This window comes from Carlito syrichta, unplaced genomic scaffold (genome assembly GCF_000164805.1).
Source record: "Carlito syrichta isolate Samal-C Ts95f unplaced genomic scaffold, Tarsius_syrichta-2.0.1 Scaffold317704, whole genome shotgun sequence".
Lineage (NCBI taxonomy): Eukaryota > Metazoa > Chordata > Mammalia > Primates > Tarsiidae > Carlito > Carlito syrichta.
The window spans coordinates 139042-153801 of NW_007261800.1; the positions used below are offsets into that span (position 1 = coordinate 139042).

Below are 14760 nucleotides of genomic sequence, written 5' to 3' on the forward strand. Positions count from 1 at the left end.
AAAAAAAAAAAAAAAAAAAAAGGAAGAAAGAGAGAGTAAGGAAAATAGACTAGGTTTTAGATAAGGTAAGGATCAATTTAATTGAGAAGGTGACTATGTTAGTTATCTATTACTGGATAGCAAAGTACCTCAGAATTTAGTAGTTTAAGCCAGCAAACATTATCCCACATTTTTTTAGTGGGCTAGGAATTTGAGAGTCGTTTTGCTGAGGGGTCTTGGCTCAGGGTCTCTCACGAATTTTGAGTCAAGAGATCGGCTAGGGCAGCCGTCACCTGAAGGCTTGACCAGGGTTGGGGGAACCGCTGTCAAGATGGCACCTGCACCCACATGGCTGTTGGTAGGAGGCTGGTAGGAGGCCTCAGTTCCTCACCATGTGGACAACTCCACATGGCTGCCTGAGCGTTCTGACAACATGATAGCTGGCCCTCTCCAGTGCTAGTGGTTGAGAGAGACAGAAGCCACGATGCCTTTTGTGATCTGGCCTTGGGTAGGTCATATGACCTAGTCTTGAAAGAGGGGAAGAAGTGAACCAGATATCTGGGAAGGGATGTCCCGGTGAAAATGCCCTATGGTGGGAGTAGCTGGGTTGTTACAAGGGAAGAGCAAGAAGACCACATGGCTGGAGTAGAAGGAGCTAGGGCGAAAGCAGCAGAAGAAGAGGCCAGAGAGAGAACGTAGGAATATGTAGGTCACCACAGGCCCAGGAAGAACATGGACTCTGCCTCTGAGTGAAATGGGGAGCCATAGCCGTGTCTTGAGCAGACGAGCAGCATAATAGGACTTAGCAGATGAGCAGAGAATAAACTTAATGAGGGCAAGGGTAGAAACAAGGAGGTTAGGAGGAAGGAAATGACAGAGGCTCCCACCTGGGAACAGCAATGGAAGAGGGGAGATGTGGCTAGATTCTGGACAGATCTAAAGGTCGATTCCTCAGGATCCCCTGGCAGATTGTGTGAGGTATGATACAGAGAGCAGCCAAGGACAATGGCAAGGTTATGGTCTTCTCTTCCCCTAAGCTGCCGCTGGCCTCTTTCTCTCCCGGCCTGCTGTGGTGTGATAGGATCTGCGAAGCGTGAGAGAGAGCTTCCAATCAAGCACCGTCTTCTTGGCTACAGGACCTGCACCGTGTCCTTAGGGTTATCACTGACCCCTGTAGACCTTGAGTACAGCAGCTAAGTGGAAAATGGTCTGATGCCATAGAAATAATAATCTTGGCGGGGCTCCATGGCTCAGCCTGTCATCCCAGCACTTTGGGAGGCCGAGGAGAGTAGATTGCCTGAGCCCACGGGTTCATGACCAGCCCAGGCAACTTGGCGAGACCTCGTCTCTACAATACATAAAAAGTTAGCTGGGTGTGGCAGCGTGCACTGTAGTTCCGGCTACCTGGAAGGCTGAAGTGGAAGGATCACCGGAGCCCAGCAGGTCAATGCTGGAGTAGCCATGAGCGTGCCACTGCCCTCCAGCCTGGGCAATGGAGTGAGACTCCAACCCTCCCCCCCCCGCAAAAAAAGAAATAATAAATGTTTATAAAGGCACATACAGCTCCTTAGAAGAAAGCGCCAGCATGCTGGGAACATTCTTAGTGGTTTGCAGTGGTATTTTGAGTGTGGAGAGCTGACAGCTTATGTTGCATCCCTCCCCCTAAAATGTTGATTCTGCAGATGGAAGGACTGAAGCCTCAGTGAATAAGAGAATAGAGTGAAAGGGGATGCTTGGGGATACAGACTGAGGATCCTGAGGAAATACCCTACACAGAGGCCCAAATGCCTTAAGGAGAATTAACAAATGAACCTGCTAGTGGCCATTGACTACTCAGTCAATTAGCAGATAAGAAGGCATAGCTTAGTGTTGCCTGTTTGGGGACTTCTGTGTAAACAGAGCCACGGGGCATTTACTATTTTGTGTCTAGTTTCTTGCACTCACTGTGAGATGCCTCCAGACAGTTGCACATAGGTGTCGATCTCTCATTCTCATAACTGTACAGTATCCCATTGTGTGAGCTGAACACGTATGCATTCTGGTGTGGATGGGCACTTGCATGATGTCCACTTTGGGGCTGTGACTGACAGCACTGCCATGAACAACAGCACCCCGGGGATGTGTTCTGCGATGGCTACAGAGGCATATTGCTCTTGATTGCAGACCCTACCACACTGTATGAGGCTCATGCCTGGTCCATGCAAAGGATGAGGTTGCTTTGCCCCAAGGCTAGCAGGCGAAGGTCCCAGGGCAGGTATCTGGGAGGCTTCTTTATACTTCTGCAAGGAGAGGCGCACAAGGGTGGCCTGAATCACCCTCAGCCGCACGCTTTCCGGGCTCTTCCCTGGGCTCTTCCCCGCCCCTTGGCGGAGGGCGGCAGACTTGAAGGGAATGGATGGGTCATCTCATCTTTCCAGCCTGCGCCAGTAGGGCTCCAAGAACTGCACCAAGGGGCGGGGGAAGATCCCTTGCGTGCTAAACCAGCTCCAAGAGCAGGGAGGGCCAGGCAGCCCTGCGGGAGCACCCGGCCCCTTCCCACCTGCAGGCTCGTCAGACACCTCGACAGGCCGCCCAAGTGGGAAGCCAGTGATGTCATCCCCAGGCCTGAACAATCAGGCCTTTCACGGCAGGACGATAACAATCAAAACAGTGTGTAGGGGCTTGCCACGCAAGAACATACATGCTCATGGCACTCGGGAAGATCTGAGAGCCGGGGTGAAGCGGGGCTTGCCAGGAATATGCCAGTCTCCTTTCATAATCGGCTGCCAGAGAACGTAGCCTGGAGAGCAAGGCTGCGTGCGGGTTGCCGTCTGCTCACTTGCCAGTTCTCCGAGGAGCCCACGACTCCCCACGGCCTCTCCTGAGGGCGCGCGCCTCCAACCCCCGAATTGAACCCCAGGCTGAGCGGCTGTCCATGGCTGATGTTCAAGCAGGAGGGTTCCGCCGCACAACTCCAGGGGGCGCCACGCGTGGGGAACCGTGCCATGCTGAGGTTGCAGAGTGATGATTGGCTTCGACTAAGGGAACAGAGGCCTGGTGGTTCTCGGCTGTCTTCACGTTCAACCCCAGGAGTCTGTCTTGCCACAGCTCAACTTCCTGGGAGACAACTCCACAGAGCCTAGGAATTCTCCAGTGCGATGCGTAAGATCAGGTGTCTTCTGTGTGCAGTCTGACAATTTCTGCTGTCCAGATATTTGTTGACGAATCAAGCTCACCTCAACTGTTACTCTAAGTCAGTGAGTCTCAACTGGGGTGCCCCGGGGATCATTTGGCCAAATCTGGATTATTTTGTTTGTCACAGCTGAGAAGTAGCTTCTGGCATCTAGTGGGGAGAGGCCAGGGATGCAAAGATGGCCCCACAACAAATTAGTTGCACAAAATATCAGTAGTGGTGAGTTGAGAAGCCCTGCTATGGATGAGCTGTTCACTCCATCAAACCCTGGTGGTCTCTGGCTAGCACCTCCCCAGTGTGGCCCGTTCTCCTTGGTGACCACAGTGGGCCAGAACCTCAGCTCACTAGCTGAATGGTCATGAGGCAGTGTCTGCCCCCCTTCTGGGGGTTTGAGCCCACATAGCCATCTCTCAATGATGGCTTGATGGGTCTGCGTGAGGCCTGGAAAACCCAAAGGGTGTTCAGTAGCAGTTAAGAAGTTCCACCCTGTCACTCCCTGACTGGGTAACCCTGAGGACCAGTTACTTAACTCCTTGGGCATCTGTTTTCCCATCTGTAAAATGGGAGTCATGGTGGAAACCGCTCATGAGGTAGTTGGGGGGGACAAAGTGTGTCACTGCATGTAAAACGCTTACAACCACACCCAGCACTTAGTAACACTCAGCAAATCACAGCGATGGTTATCGCTGTCTTTATGCTAGCCGGAGGAACTCAGACTGCCTCTGGTGGGTGTGGCAGTGAAAGACACGCGGGTTTTGGCCGCAGGTTGTTGAAATGGGGTCTGCAGTGCTCTGCGTGCCTCCCGGCACATGCTCTGTGCTGCCTCTGGCATGGGCTGGAAGCGTTTCCGGACATCACCTGGACATTCCTAGGTCTGACGTTTGAGTGGGGACAGCTAACACGTGAACTTCAAGGGAGCGCCACTGAACGACCCAGCACAGGGGTGTGCTTCCCGAAGACGGGCTGGGGATTGGGATGGAACCATATACTTTTGGCCTTGGGAAGACCCCTGAAGTGAGGCTGGGGCATTTAATGCTCAGGTTTTCCCTGAAAAGCCAGCGGGTTGAGCTGCTCAAGAGTCACAGAGGATGAATGTCTGAGAGAGATGGGCTTGGGTGCCAACGCGCGTTTTTGGTTTTGTTTGTATATTGGCTTTGACCCAGGCAAGGGCAGAGGGAGGAAGATCTGACTCCCCCTGCCACAGCATCTTCCATCGTGGGGTGCTCTCTTCCTTCTTCCTGTGTGAACTGCATTTCCCTCTCTTTATCTACTAAAATTGTCCCCACCTTTCAAAGTCCATCTTGAATGTCACTTTCTCCATGAAGGTTTCCTAGGTCATCTTTCTCTGTCAAAATTGTCCACCCCTATGGTTCCTGCGTCTCTTACAGCCTTCAGCAAGTCCCATGCTGCATTGTAGATTCCTGGCAGGCAGGTCTGTTTGCCCTCCCTTAGACTGTAAGCTCCCTGAAGACAGGGCCCTTCCTGACATCTTTCTTCATTCGAGGCAGGAGCTCTTGCACACAGTCAGAGCTCAATGGTTGTTTCTAGAGTGACTCTTGAGAAGATGCTTCCAGCTGACCAAGTTGCTATTGCATGGCATGGGTCTGCCCAGGAGCTCACAGAATTGACAAGGTTGGGAACAACTCTTGGCGAAGATGTTGGCATGAGGCTAGAAGGCCACCAAGGTGTGATCTTCCCTTGTGACCAGGGAATAGGAGCCCAAGAACCTGTCTCAGCACTGCCTCACTGAGGAGCCTTTGGCAGTGTTAAAAGTAGCCGCCGTTTAAGGCGCATCCACTCTGGAAGCTGAGCTGGGACTGGCACGTCACAGTGGTCATTTACCATGCACACAAGAGCCCTGCAAGGGGCGGAGTATCATGCCCATTTACAGATGAAGCAGATGCTAAGTTTCTTACAGCTTGCGCTAGGTCACTACAGTGCACCTGGGGTCCCACCCAAATGTGTTTGACTCATACTATGTGTAAATGGCTTCCAAAGGCATTGAACTTGTCTGGGCCTCCGTTTTCAACCTTAACAATAAGGGCATTGAGCCAGGCGGCCTCCAAGGGCCCTGACTTTCAACTCAGGGGTTAGAAGGATGTGAAGGTTATATATCAGCAGAAGGAGAATTGCAGGAGATGAGAAGTCAGCCACCTGCAGGGAACAGGGTCAGGCTCTGAGAAAAGGCAGAAGCAACTGCCCCCTGCGGATGGCTGTTCTTCCTGCTGCCTGCCTCTTGGGATTAGTGCCTCTGAAGATACAGACGGGGACCCTTCCTGCCTAGCAGCCTGGAAGAAACCGACATCGGCCTCCATGCCCCTATCAGGCTGGGAGAGCAAGGACTGAGACAGGCGGCTGGAAAAGTACCTGGGCCTGTCTGCCTCTGGCCTTGCATCCAGCCTGGGGAGGTCCAGCCGTGAATGGGCACCCTCTTCCCCGCCTGCATCTCCTTGGCACCCCCTATGGGCTTAGGCCCCTTCATCTACTGGGAGTCAATATTTGTGCGTGAGCCCAGCGCCTTCCCCGCCTCCCCACAGGTCACTTCTGGGGATTCCCCACTGCCTCCTGCCCCAGGCAGCCTGAATTGCTCCTTTGTGTCCCTCCCCAAGACGGAGAGCGAAGAGTCTCCTGCCGTTCCTACCGGGAGGCTGTCTTTTCCGCCCCTGCTGAGCCTGGCCAGCTCCTGGGTATCGCTCAGGGATGGGCTGGAGACAGAGGTTCTCAGGGACCAAGCTTGACATCCCTGGGGCTGGTGAGGGTTGCAGGAAAGCTGACCCTCGGAGGGAGGCACAGCCAAAGGGTCTAGGAGGGGTCGAGACTTGCATTAGAGCATTGGAGGGGCTAGGGAGGGCCTTTTATTTTTTTAACATCTGTTCGGCTTCTAGGATTCCATATGTGCCCAGTGTGGCAAATTAAAATTTGTGGTCGGACTTGCCTCTGCCACTTACCCTTTTTCTGGTTGCTTCCAAAGGTGACCGGCTTGCCCCAGTTATTCCAGGACTATCCCAGGTTTAGCTCTAGAAGTCCTGCGTCCCGGGAAACCCCTCAGTCCTCAGTGAACTGGAATGGTTGGCACCCTTGTTCCCATCCCAAAAGTCACACCCTGCTCGGGGGGTCCTGGCCTTCACTGCCACGGCCTGCACACAGCTGATGAGCTGGCTCTGAAGTGACATCAACCGTTGCTACTCACCTCCCACCCAAATCAGAGCAGAAAACTGACCCTTTGGCGTCTTTCTGCTTGCCATTCTCTCTTCCCTCTCCTCTCTGCCTTGATGTTTAAAAAAATTTTAAAAATCAGCCAGGCTCGGTGGCTCAGCCTGTCATCCCGCGCCTTTGGGAGGCTGAGGTGAGTGGATGGCCTGAGCCCGTGGGTTTGAGACCCGCCTGGGCAGCGAGACCTCATCTCTACAATAAATCAGAAAATCAGCCGGGTGTGGTAGCGCGTGCCTGTAGTTTCAGCTACTTGAAAGGCTGAGGCGGAAGGGTCGCCGGAGCCCAGCAGGTCGACCTGCAGTGGCCGGGAGCGGCCATTGCACTCCAGTCTGGGCGACAGAGTGAGACTCCAACTCAAAAATAAATAAATAAAATAAATCAATCAATCAATCAAATATCATGGGAAATGAACTTTAAAAATAAACCCCGATTCCCCTAACCTGGTCTCGGGCTCAGTGGTTCTTTGAGCCTGCCCCTTCCTGGCAAATCCCGACTCCTAAGGGAAAGGAAAAAAAAAATCTGGACGCCCCAAGCCAAATCTTGCACCTCCGTGGAGGCAAGCCTCACAGACAGACCCTTGGCTCGCCTTCCAGTGAGGCCTCCTCAGGGCTGCTCGTGTCCCTACTGGTGCACGGTCACCTGCCCCCTGCCCAGTGACGCCCGCCCTGTGAACCCTCCCTCCTCGCCTCCTCCCTCTCCTTCCACCCCACGGGTGGCCCATTTCTGGCCCTTCTCAGGGCTGGGAGATCCCCCCCTGTTGCTCCCCATCAGGCCTCGGTGACCCATGGGGCTTGGGTTGTCCCAGAGGGGTGCTGTCAGGGGGACAGCCTGTGGCTTCTTTTCTTAAAGAGCTCTTCATTCCCACTTCCCTCTCCCTCCCATCGCTGCGTCGTGGTCCAGACTAGTAATGGTGTCTTTGTGCTACTGTGGGAGAAAAACAAAACCCAGAAGACACAGCTTCACTGTCTACGGAAGGGCGTGGGCTGGGCTTTCACCCCTTGCTTTTGAATGCTGTTTTGAATTTTCACAGCCCGTCCTGGAAAGGAAGCCTCTCATTTGGGCTTCCCCTTCCTGAGGTTGGAAGCCCCACCTGCCTAGGAACGCCAGTGGTGTGGAGCGTTTGTTTAGGCTGGAGGAGGCAGAGGAGTGATCGGCAGGGCTTCAGAAGGGGAGCAGGCGAGCCTGGGCATCCACCCCACCAACCCCCCATCCCAGAGACTGCACTTTACCACCTTCACAGTTTCCCATCCTCCAGCCACCTGGGCCCTCACTGCTCTAGGTCAGCCTAGGAATGGCCCCCTGGAGGGACTGTCCCAACCACGTGTGCTCACGGTGTGTCCTGCCTCCCCAGCTACCATCTCCTTTGCTACCCCTGCCCTTTGTTCCTCGGGGTCCTGCCAGGGCTCCACAGATCAGGTTTTGTGAGCACCAAGCCCCCCGCTGCAGGCTGCCGGGTACACTCAGTGGTGGGCCCAGCCGTCCTCGGCTCCCAGCCTGGGTGGGGAATTGGAATAGCAGGGAAGGTGTTCCTGAGATGGAGATACACTCAGCCTCGCCCCCTTCGATGCCTGCTTGGATCGGTGGCTCTCAACACCGTCACGCGTCCTTCAGATCTGCAGGCACTGGGCCTAACACACCGCAGCAGTTAATCAAAATCTCTGGAGTGAGGCCAAGGCATTGGCATTTGCTAAAGCTGCCTGCTGATGGGCATGTGTCATCAGGTTTGAGAGCTGTGAATTCAAATCCCATTCTGGAGCTGAGGAAAGCAGCGAAGAGGAGTGGGCATGGGGGACTGGGCTCCGCTGTTGGGTCACCCCTACCTAGTGGGCACCTAACGGACATACAACATATAGCAGGGCAAGGAACGTGGGTGGACCATGCCTGGGCCACATATACTACGTATGTATGTATGTGTGTGTGTGTGTTTAAAGACGAGCCAAATTAAGATGAGTCATGTGTGAGGCCAGGTGCAATTGCTCATGCCTATAATCCCAGAACTTTGGGACACTGAGGCAGGAGGATTGCCTGAGCCCAGGAGGTTGAGGCTTCAGGGAGCTGTGATCATGCCACTGCACTCCAGGTTGGGCAATGGCCTGAGACCCCCAACTCACAACAAGAAGGGTCGTGTGTGAAGGTAGAAAAGACAGAGAGGCTGTGGCTCCAGCTCTTGCTTGGGGCAAGGAGCTCAGGAGGGACTCTGGGGTCACCCAGCGAGGCAGTGCCCTGCTGAGAAAGGCCTGGCAGGACCCAGAGGGTGTGGCACCTGCTTCGGCTACAGCCAGGCAGGGCAGAGGTAATGAGGCTTGCCAAGCGTGGAAGAATGGGGTTTCTGTGTTGCTTATCAGGACGGTGGTGCCTGGCAGGAGAGGGAGGAGGCTTCCACAGTCTGACGGGCCAGTGGTTGCAGTCGGTGCCGTGTCATGGCGAGGACTTTGGACAGGGAGTTCCACCTCTGGCTTACTGCTGGCATTGGGCTGGCGCCTCCCTGGTTGCGCTTGGAGTAAGTACGTCGCATGCCTGGCTATGAACGTGGGGTGCGGACAATGGCAGAAGACTGAGAGCCATCCACTGAGCGCTGTCTTCGTGTCAGATCAAGGCTGAGAGACCTGGTCAGAAAGAAGCCCTGGCCTTCCTCATTGGAAAGAAACTTTGGACCCGGAGCTTTGAAAAGGTCAAGAAAGCTGGTTGTGTCCAGTCAACCATTCTGGGGGCTGCAAGGGGATACTGAGGAGGCTTAGAGGCAAAGGGCCCTGCTACGAGGTCCTGTCTGAGAAGCCAGGGTAGGGGCTTGTGAAATGGTGGCCAGAATTTGTCCTTAAGATTTGTTTCCTCAACAGAAATATATTTCCAATGCTTCCTGTTTCTGGGATAGGAGCTCAGGGTTGGCTTGAACGTGAAACTGGTAGCAGAAACCTCTAGAACAAGCTGCATTTCTGTCCATGGTTGGTTGGAGCATGCTCGTCAGGGTCTTACAACTTGAGCAGAGCTTGACGGTGTCTTCCAAAGACTCAGGGCTGGGAGGCAAGAAGGGAGGCTAACTCTGATTCTATACCTAGCTGCTGGAGGTGGGCACTCCTCAGCCCCCTGGCAGAGCCACAGAGGAGGGGAGCCTGGGACCTTTCGAGATGAGAGAGGGAACTCCTGACCCTTTCATCTTGCCCTGTAGACTAGCTGGGGATGGTGGTTTCCTCCCAGAAGAGGAAGAAAAGTAAGATGGCCAAGCAGGGCCTATTGCACCCACCCCCATACACCCACTTAAAAAGCAAGGGACCAGAACAACACTTTTTTCCTGAAAATCTCTGGCCAGATTTTTTTTTTTTTAGCCATCTGATGTCTCCTAATCCTCCTCCTCTCCTGTTAAACCAGGTCAGATCAGGACCACCTTGAGGGAGGTGTAAGCTACAGCTGACTCCCTGCCCAGGACCTCACCTAGGAGGGGCACTTGTGAGAGACAGTAAGACTGTCCTGCAGCTGCTCAGGACAGAATCTTCAGGGTCACCGAGGTGACCACCGGGGCTCATTATCCAACAAAGCTTTCTATACTTACAAGAGCAGTAGAATAGTCAAGCCTGGGCTCCTCAGACCCCTAGACTTGCGTTGCCATCTCCTCTGTGCCCAGGGAAGGGTCCTGTGTCCAGGCATTTACTGGGGCTCAATGGGGCCTAGAGGTGATGGGAGAAAGGTTGCTAGCCTAGGAGAAGCAAGAGTCCCTGTCTCCTGGGAGTTCCAGGGGACCCAAACAGACCGACCAGCATGCGGGAGGACAGTATCAAAAAAGACCTTGTTGCACGGTGGCTCTCACCAAAATCTTAGAAGTGACATCAAAGTCTCACAGAAGTATCAGCAAGAACAGATGAGTGAGTGCACAGACAGGGCACAGCCAGGCCAGGTCGGTCTGAAGCACGGCCTTGCAAAGGAGTGAGTTCTGTTTCCTGGGGAAGTGTTCTCAGCCTGTCTAGGAAAGAGCACTCACGAGTTCTGGAGAAGCCCCAAGTCCCATTTCTCTGTCACCTCTTCTATCATCAGCTCACACAGAAACCTCACCCCCGCCCCAGGACAGACATTCATTAGGTCCTTACTGCATACCAGCTCTTGTGTGCTAAGGGCTCTAGACGAAGCATCCCGGGTAACCATCACTGCAACCCTATGAAAGGGGAAGGCAAGTGTGATTGTTCTTCAAATTTTACAGTTGGAGAAGTGAAAGGACACACAGCTAACAAAGCACAGACCCAGGATTTGGACATAAGACACCTGATTGTAAAGCCCAGAATTCAACGACCACATGCATGATGGGGGAGGGCCTCAGGAGGGACAGGTTACTCAACGCCCAGGGTCTGAGGTTCCATCTTATCTGATCTTTCTGCAACCACCAAGCTATCAGGTCAAGGGTCAGCAGACTATGGCCCACAGGCCAAATCCAGCCCACCATCTGTTTGTGTAAAAAAAAGTTTTACCGGCCAGGCTCGGTGACTCAGCCTGTAATCCCACACCTTGGGTAGCTGAGGTGAGTGGATTGCCTGAGCCCGCGGGTTCGAGACCTGCCTGGGCAACTTGGTGAGACCTCATCTCTACAATAAATAAAAAAATTACCCGGGCGTGGTAGCGCACGCCTGTAGTTCCAGCTACTTGGAAGGCTGAGGCAGGATCGCTGGAGTCCAGCAGGTCGAGGCTGCGGTGGCCGGGAGCGGCCACTGCACTCCAGTCTGGGCGACAGAGACTCCAGTTCCAAAAAAAAAAAAAGTTTTACTGGAACACAGCCACACTCAATTGTTTATATATTGTCCATGACTGTTGCCCACTATGACAGCAGAGTTAAACAGATGCAACAGAGACTCAGTGTCCCACAAAGCCTAAAATATTTACTGCTCAGCCCTTGACAGAAAAGGTTTACTTTCCCCTAGATACATAGCACAGCCTGAGATACAGAGACATAGACAGGGGTTTGGCTGGATTTGTGAGAGAGGCAGCAGACACAGGGTGATGCAGCCAGGGGACTTGGTTGACAAGTTTTGGGCTGGTAGTGTGTGTCTTGCCTGTCCTCTCAATTTGGTGAAGGATGAGGGAGACAGGCTCATCGGCCCTAAGACACCGTAACAATTCCTTTATCATTTTTCGGATGCCATCACTGTGATAAGCTATGGTTAGATGTTGAGGGGAAACATTGTCAGTTGTCAAGAAGGGATGGGATGAGTACTAATGAAACGAACCACATTCAAGCTAAATGTTTACAAGTTCAAGATTCTGGTAGGGTTGGTTTTTTCCTGAGTACCTCCTTGACTGGCAGCCCCAGGGCTGGGGCTTCCCCCTCCTGAGGTGTCTGGAGCTGTGAGCATGAGCTGGAGGGCCAAAGGCCAAAGGGGGTGAAGCGTAAGTCCCCAAGCAACAGAGATTCGATATTATACACGGGGGAATCGTCCTTGGTGTTCTTTGCTGAAGGCCAGAACACGGGGCCACAGCCAGAGCTGGTGACAGGCCTTTAAGGCAGCGAGCGTGTCCCAGTCCCTGGGGTGGGGGTGGGGTAGGGAGGCAGGATAGGGTAGGCCCAGCAGCTGGTCTACAGCTCTCCCTTGTCTCTGTCCAGAGCCGATGGGTGGATTCCTACTGGCAGCAATGTGGGCAGTCCTGAGCCAACTGACCTGAAACCAGATGATGGAGAAGTTCTCTTATCTCTCTGGTCCACCCACCACTCCCTCAGACCACATTTCTTGCCAAGTGACGTCTTCTTACACCCTTGAGATCCTTGTGGCTCAGATGGCCCTCTGTGGAGGGGCTGCTCCTTGGACCTGTCGGGCCAAGGTAGAGTCTCAGGAAGACCCTCAACGGGCCTTACTGCTGCCTCAGATGGACCCCGTTTCCCTCCCAACATGCCTCTGCTCCCTCTGGGAGCTGACCTTCCACAGACATGAAGCAGTGTGTGGCATACGCAAGAGGCTTCTTCCTTGATGGGCGTGTCTCGTCTCCTTTGCTACATGACAAGCCCCCTGCAGCCAGGCCCGGGGTCACGGTTGCATCTGTCAGCCCCTCCTTCTGCCTCTCCTCCCTTTGCACTCCAACCCATGGTCCGTGGGCAAGGCAGGCGCTCAGAGACAGGCACCAGCTGGCACAGCGCCAAAGATAAACGACACGGGTGCCAGACCTGTGCCGAGTCCCTGGAGAAGCCAAGCCCAGAGCCAGGTGTGTGGCGCCGTCGGCTTTTGAATCTGCCCTTCTTTGTCCTGTATCTGAAGTTGCTTCTGGATAAGATGTCCCGTAAGAGAACAGAAACCAAAATGTATTGAGCACCTCCTACGTGCTGGGAACGTTCGAGGTATCATTGGGTCATGTAGCAATCCTTCACGGTATACATTGTCACCCCCTAGTCATCGATAAGAAATGGAAGCGTAGAAAGTGAATCAATTGGTGTGAACCGATACAGCCAAGCGACAGAACTCGGGCCACTCCTGACAGCCAGCCAGCGTGTTCTCTGCTGGACCAAAGCACTCTAAGGGTGGAGTATGCCCAGGGACCTAGGACAGGATGGCGGGTAGAGGACTTGTGGCACTCCTTCCTGCAGTGCATGCTCTCTACCTACATGTGCGCCCTCACCTTTCTCCTTCCTCCTCCTGCCGCAGGTCACAGGTCTGCTAGCACCAAGGGAGGGCTTTGGGCCTAGGCCGGAGCTCCTGTCGTGTGGGAACATGGTTTAGATAGCAGCCTCACATGCCTTCTTGATCTTGCAGGAATCTGGCCATTGGAATTGGGATCCAGAATTTCCCTGAGGGCCTGGCTGTCAGCCTCCCCTTGCGAGGGGCCGGCTTCTCCACCTGGAGAGCCTTCTGGTGAGTGGACCAGTGCAGTGTGGGCTATCTGGGGGTCCTGTTTGATGTAAAGCTCACAGAGCATCCTCCGTGTGGGCTTCTTTCTACAAGAACAACCTCTTCTGACCTGGAAGCAAAATGTCGGTAACCCAGGTGAATCTTACCCCCAAGGCTGGGGAACCCTCGCCTAACCTCAAACCTCTACTTAAACTGGCCTGAAGGGCTGTTTCCTGTTTCAGAAGCCCTCTGAGGATGGCCACACCAGGCCCATTCAGTGTTAGGTTCTCTTCCCCTGGGTACGGAGAACCCAGGTAGACCTGATGTCCACACTGGATGGCAGATGCCTTAATTTACACTCGGTACCACGCCTGTCCCTAAGAGACATTGCAGTGGCCCCTCTCATAACCCGCTGCCGACTTGAAGTCCAGGAGGACCACGTCTATAGTGCCTGGGGTGATGATGATGACTGCTGCACTCATACCTGGTCTTTGTATCTTCCCCAAAGGACTTTCTAGTCTGTTCCTTAATTATACGTTTCCAATGTCAATGATGAGTCCCCATTTTTCAGAGGAGGGAGCCACAGCCCAAGGAGTCTGATGGCCAGCTTGAGTCACCTGGCTCATCAGTGGTGACTCTGAGACTAGAAGTCTGATGAGACAGACGGCTTTCTGCCCCTCCACTCAGGACTCCCAGCCTCAGGGCACTTCTTGGCTTAAAAAAGTCAAGACTGTAGAATGGATGGGTAAGAGCATTTAAAAGGACTGCTAATAGCAGCAGTTTTAAACTACCTTCCAGTTTATAGGACTTGAAGACTTACACGTTCTTGCACCTACTCAATATGATTTTATTTCCACCCTCTGTTATCTCTTTCTCCATTGTCGGAGTCTATGGAATAGAGGATTTGGGCAAGGACAGAGCAAGGTGGCCTTAGGTTTTTTTTTTTTTTAATGTAAGGGTGTGACTGTCATTTTACATAGTAGAAGCAACAGGGGAAAGCAGGGAAGGGAATGGAGCATTTGTGGTCAGCATCCCGACCCTGAGGTGAAACTGTTGTTTTTTTCTCTCACTCCTGTCTGGGCTTGGCATCAAACCCACTTTTTTCTGAAGCAGGCCAAGGCCAGAAATGGCACACACCAAAGTGATGCCAGTTCTGCTGGCTGGTATGTAAAAGCTGGGGAGCCAGGAAGCATTCTCCCCTCTAGAGGATTCTGCAGCAAAACCTGAGCAAAACCTGTCTCCCCCATGCCCACTGTCCTGGCCAGGGAGAAGCAGGCAGGGGGAGGAAGTTCACATTCTCCACAAATTTCCTCATCACCTTCCTGTCATCTGGGGAAGTGGGGCAGGGAAGACACCTCTCATTCCCACCTTGCGAGATGGAGGGCTCGAGGCTTGCCAGATGCCTCCTGCATGGGACAGCGAGAAAGATGTCCGAAATCCTTGTCTATTTGGTGGTCTACCTGTGGCAGGTGTCTTCCCCTGTGGGGCTCAGGCTGTGAGGCTCAGGCGCCGGCTCAGCTCCTGCTCTCAACATTCTCAGTTCTAGCCGGGCTCGGTGGCTCAGCCTGTAATCCCGCGCCTTGAGAGGCTGAGGTGAGTGGA

The 14760-nt window shown here is 53.6% G+C and overlaps 1 protein-coding gene across 1 annotated transcript in view; it reads left to right on the forward strand.

Annotated features, from left to right (window-relative positions):
- LOC103277420 (zinc transporter ZIP11-like) overlaps positions 1 to 14760 on the forward strand; it is a 96206-nt gene that overhangs the window by 79032 nt on the left and 2414 nt on the right. Inside the window, exon 5 of the mRNA XM_008074793.2 lies at positions 13084 to 13182. Within this exon, the coding sequence (XP_008072984.2) occupies positions 13084 to 13182 (99 nt within the window). The remainder of the gene's footprint in view (positions 1 to 13083; positions 13183 to 14760) is intronic.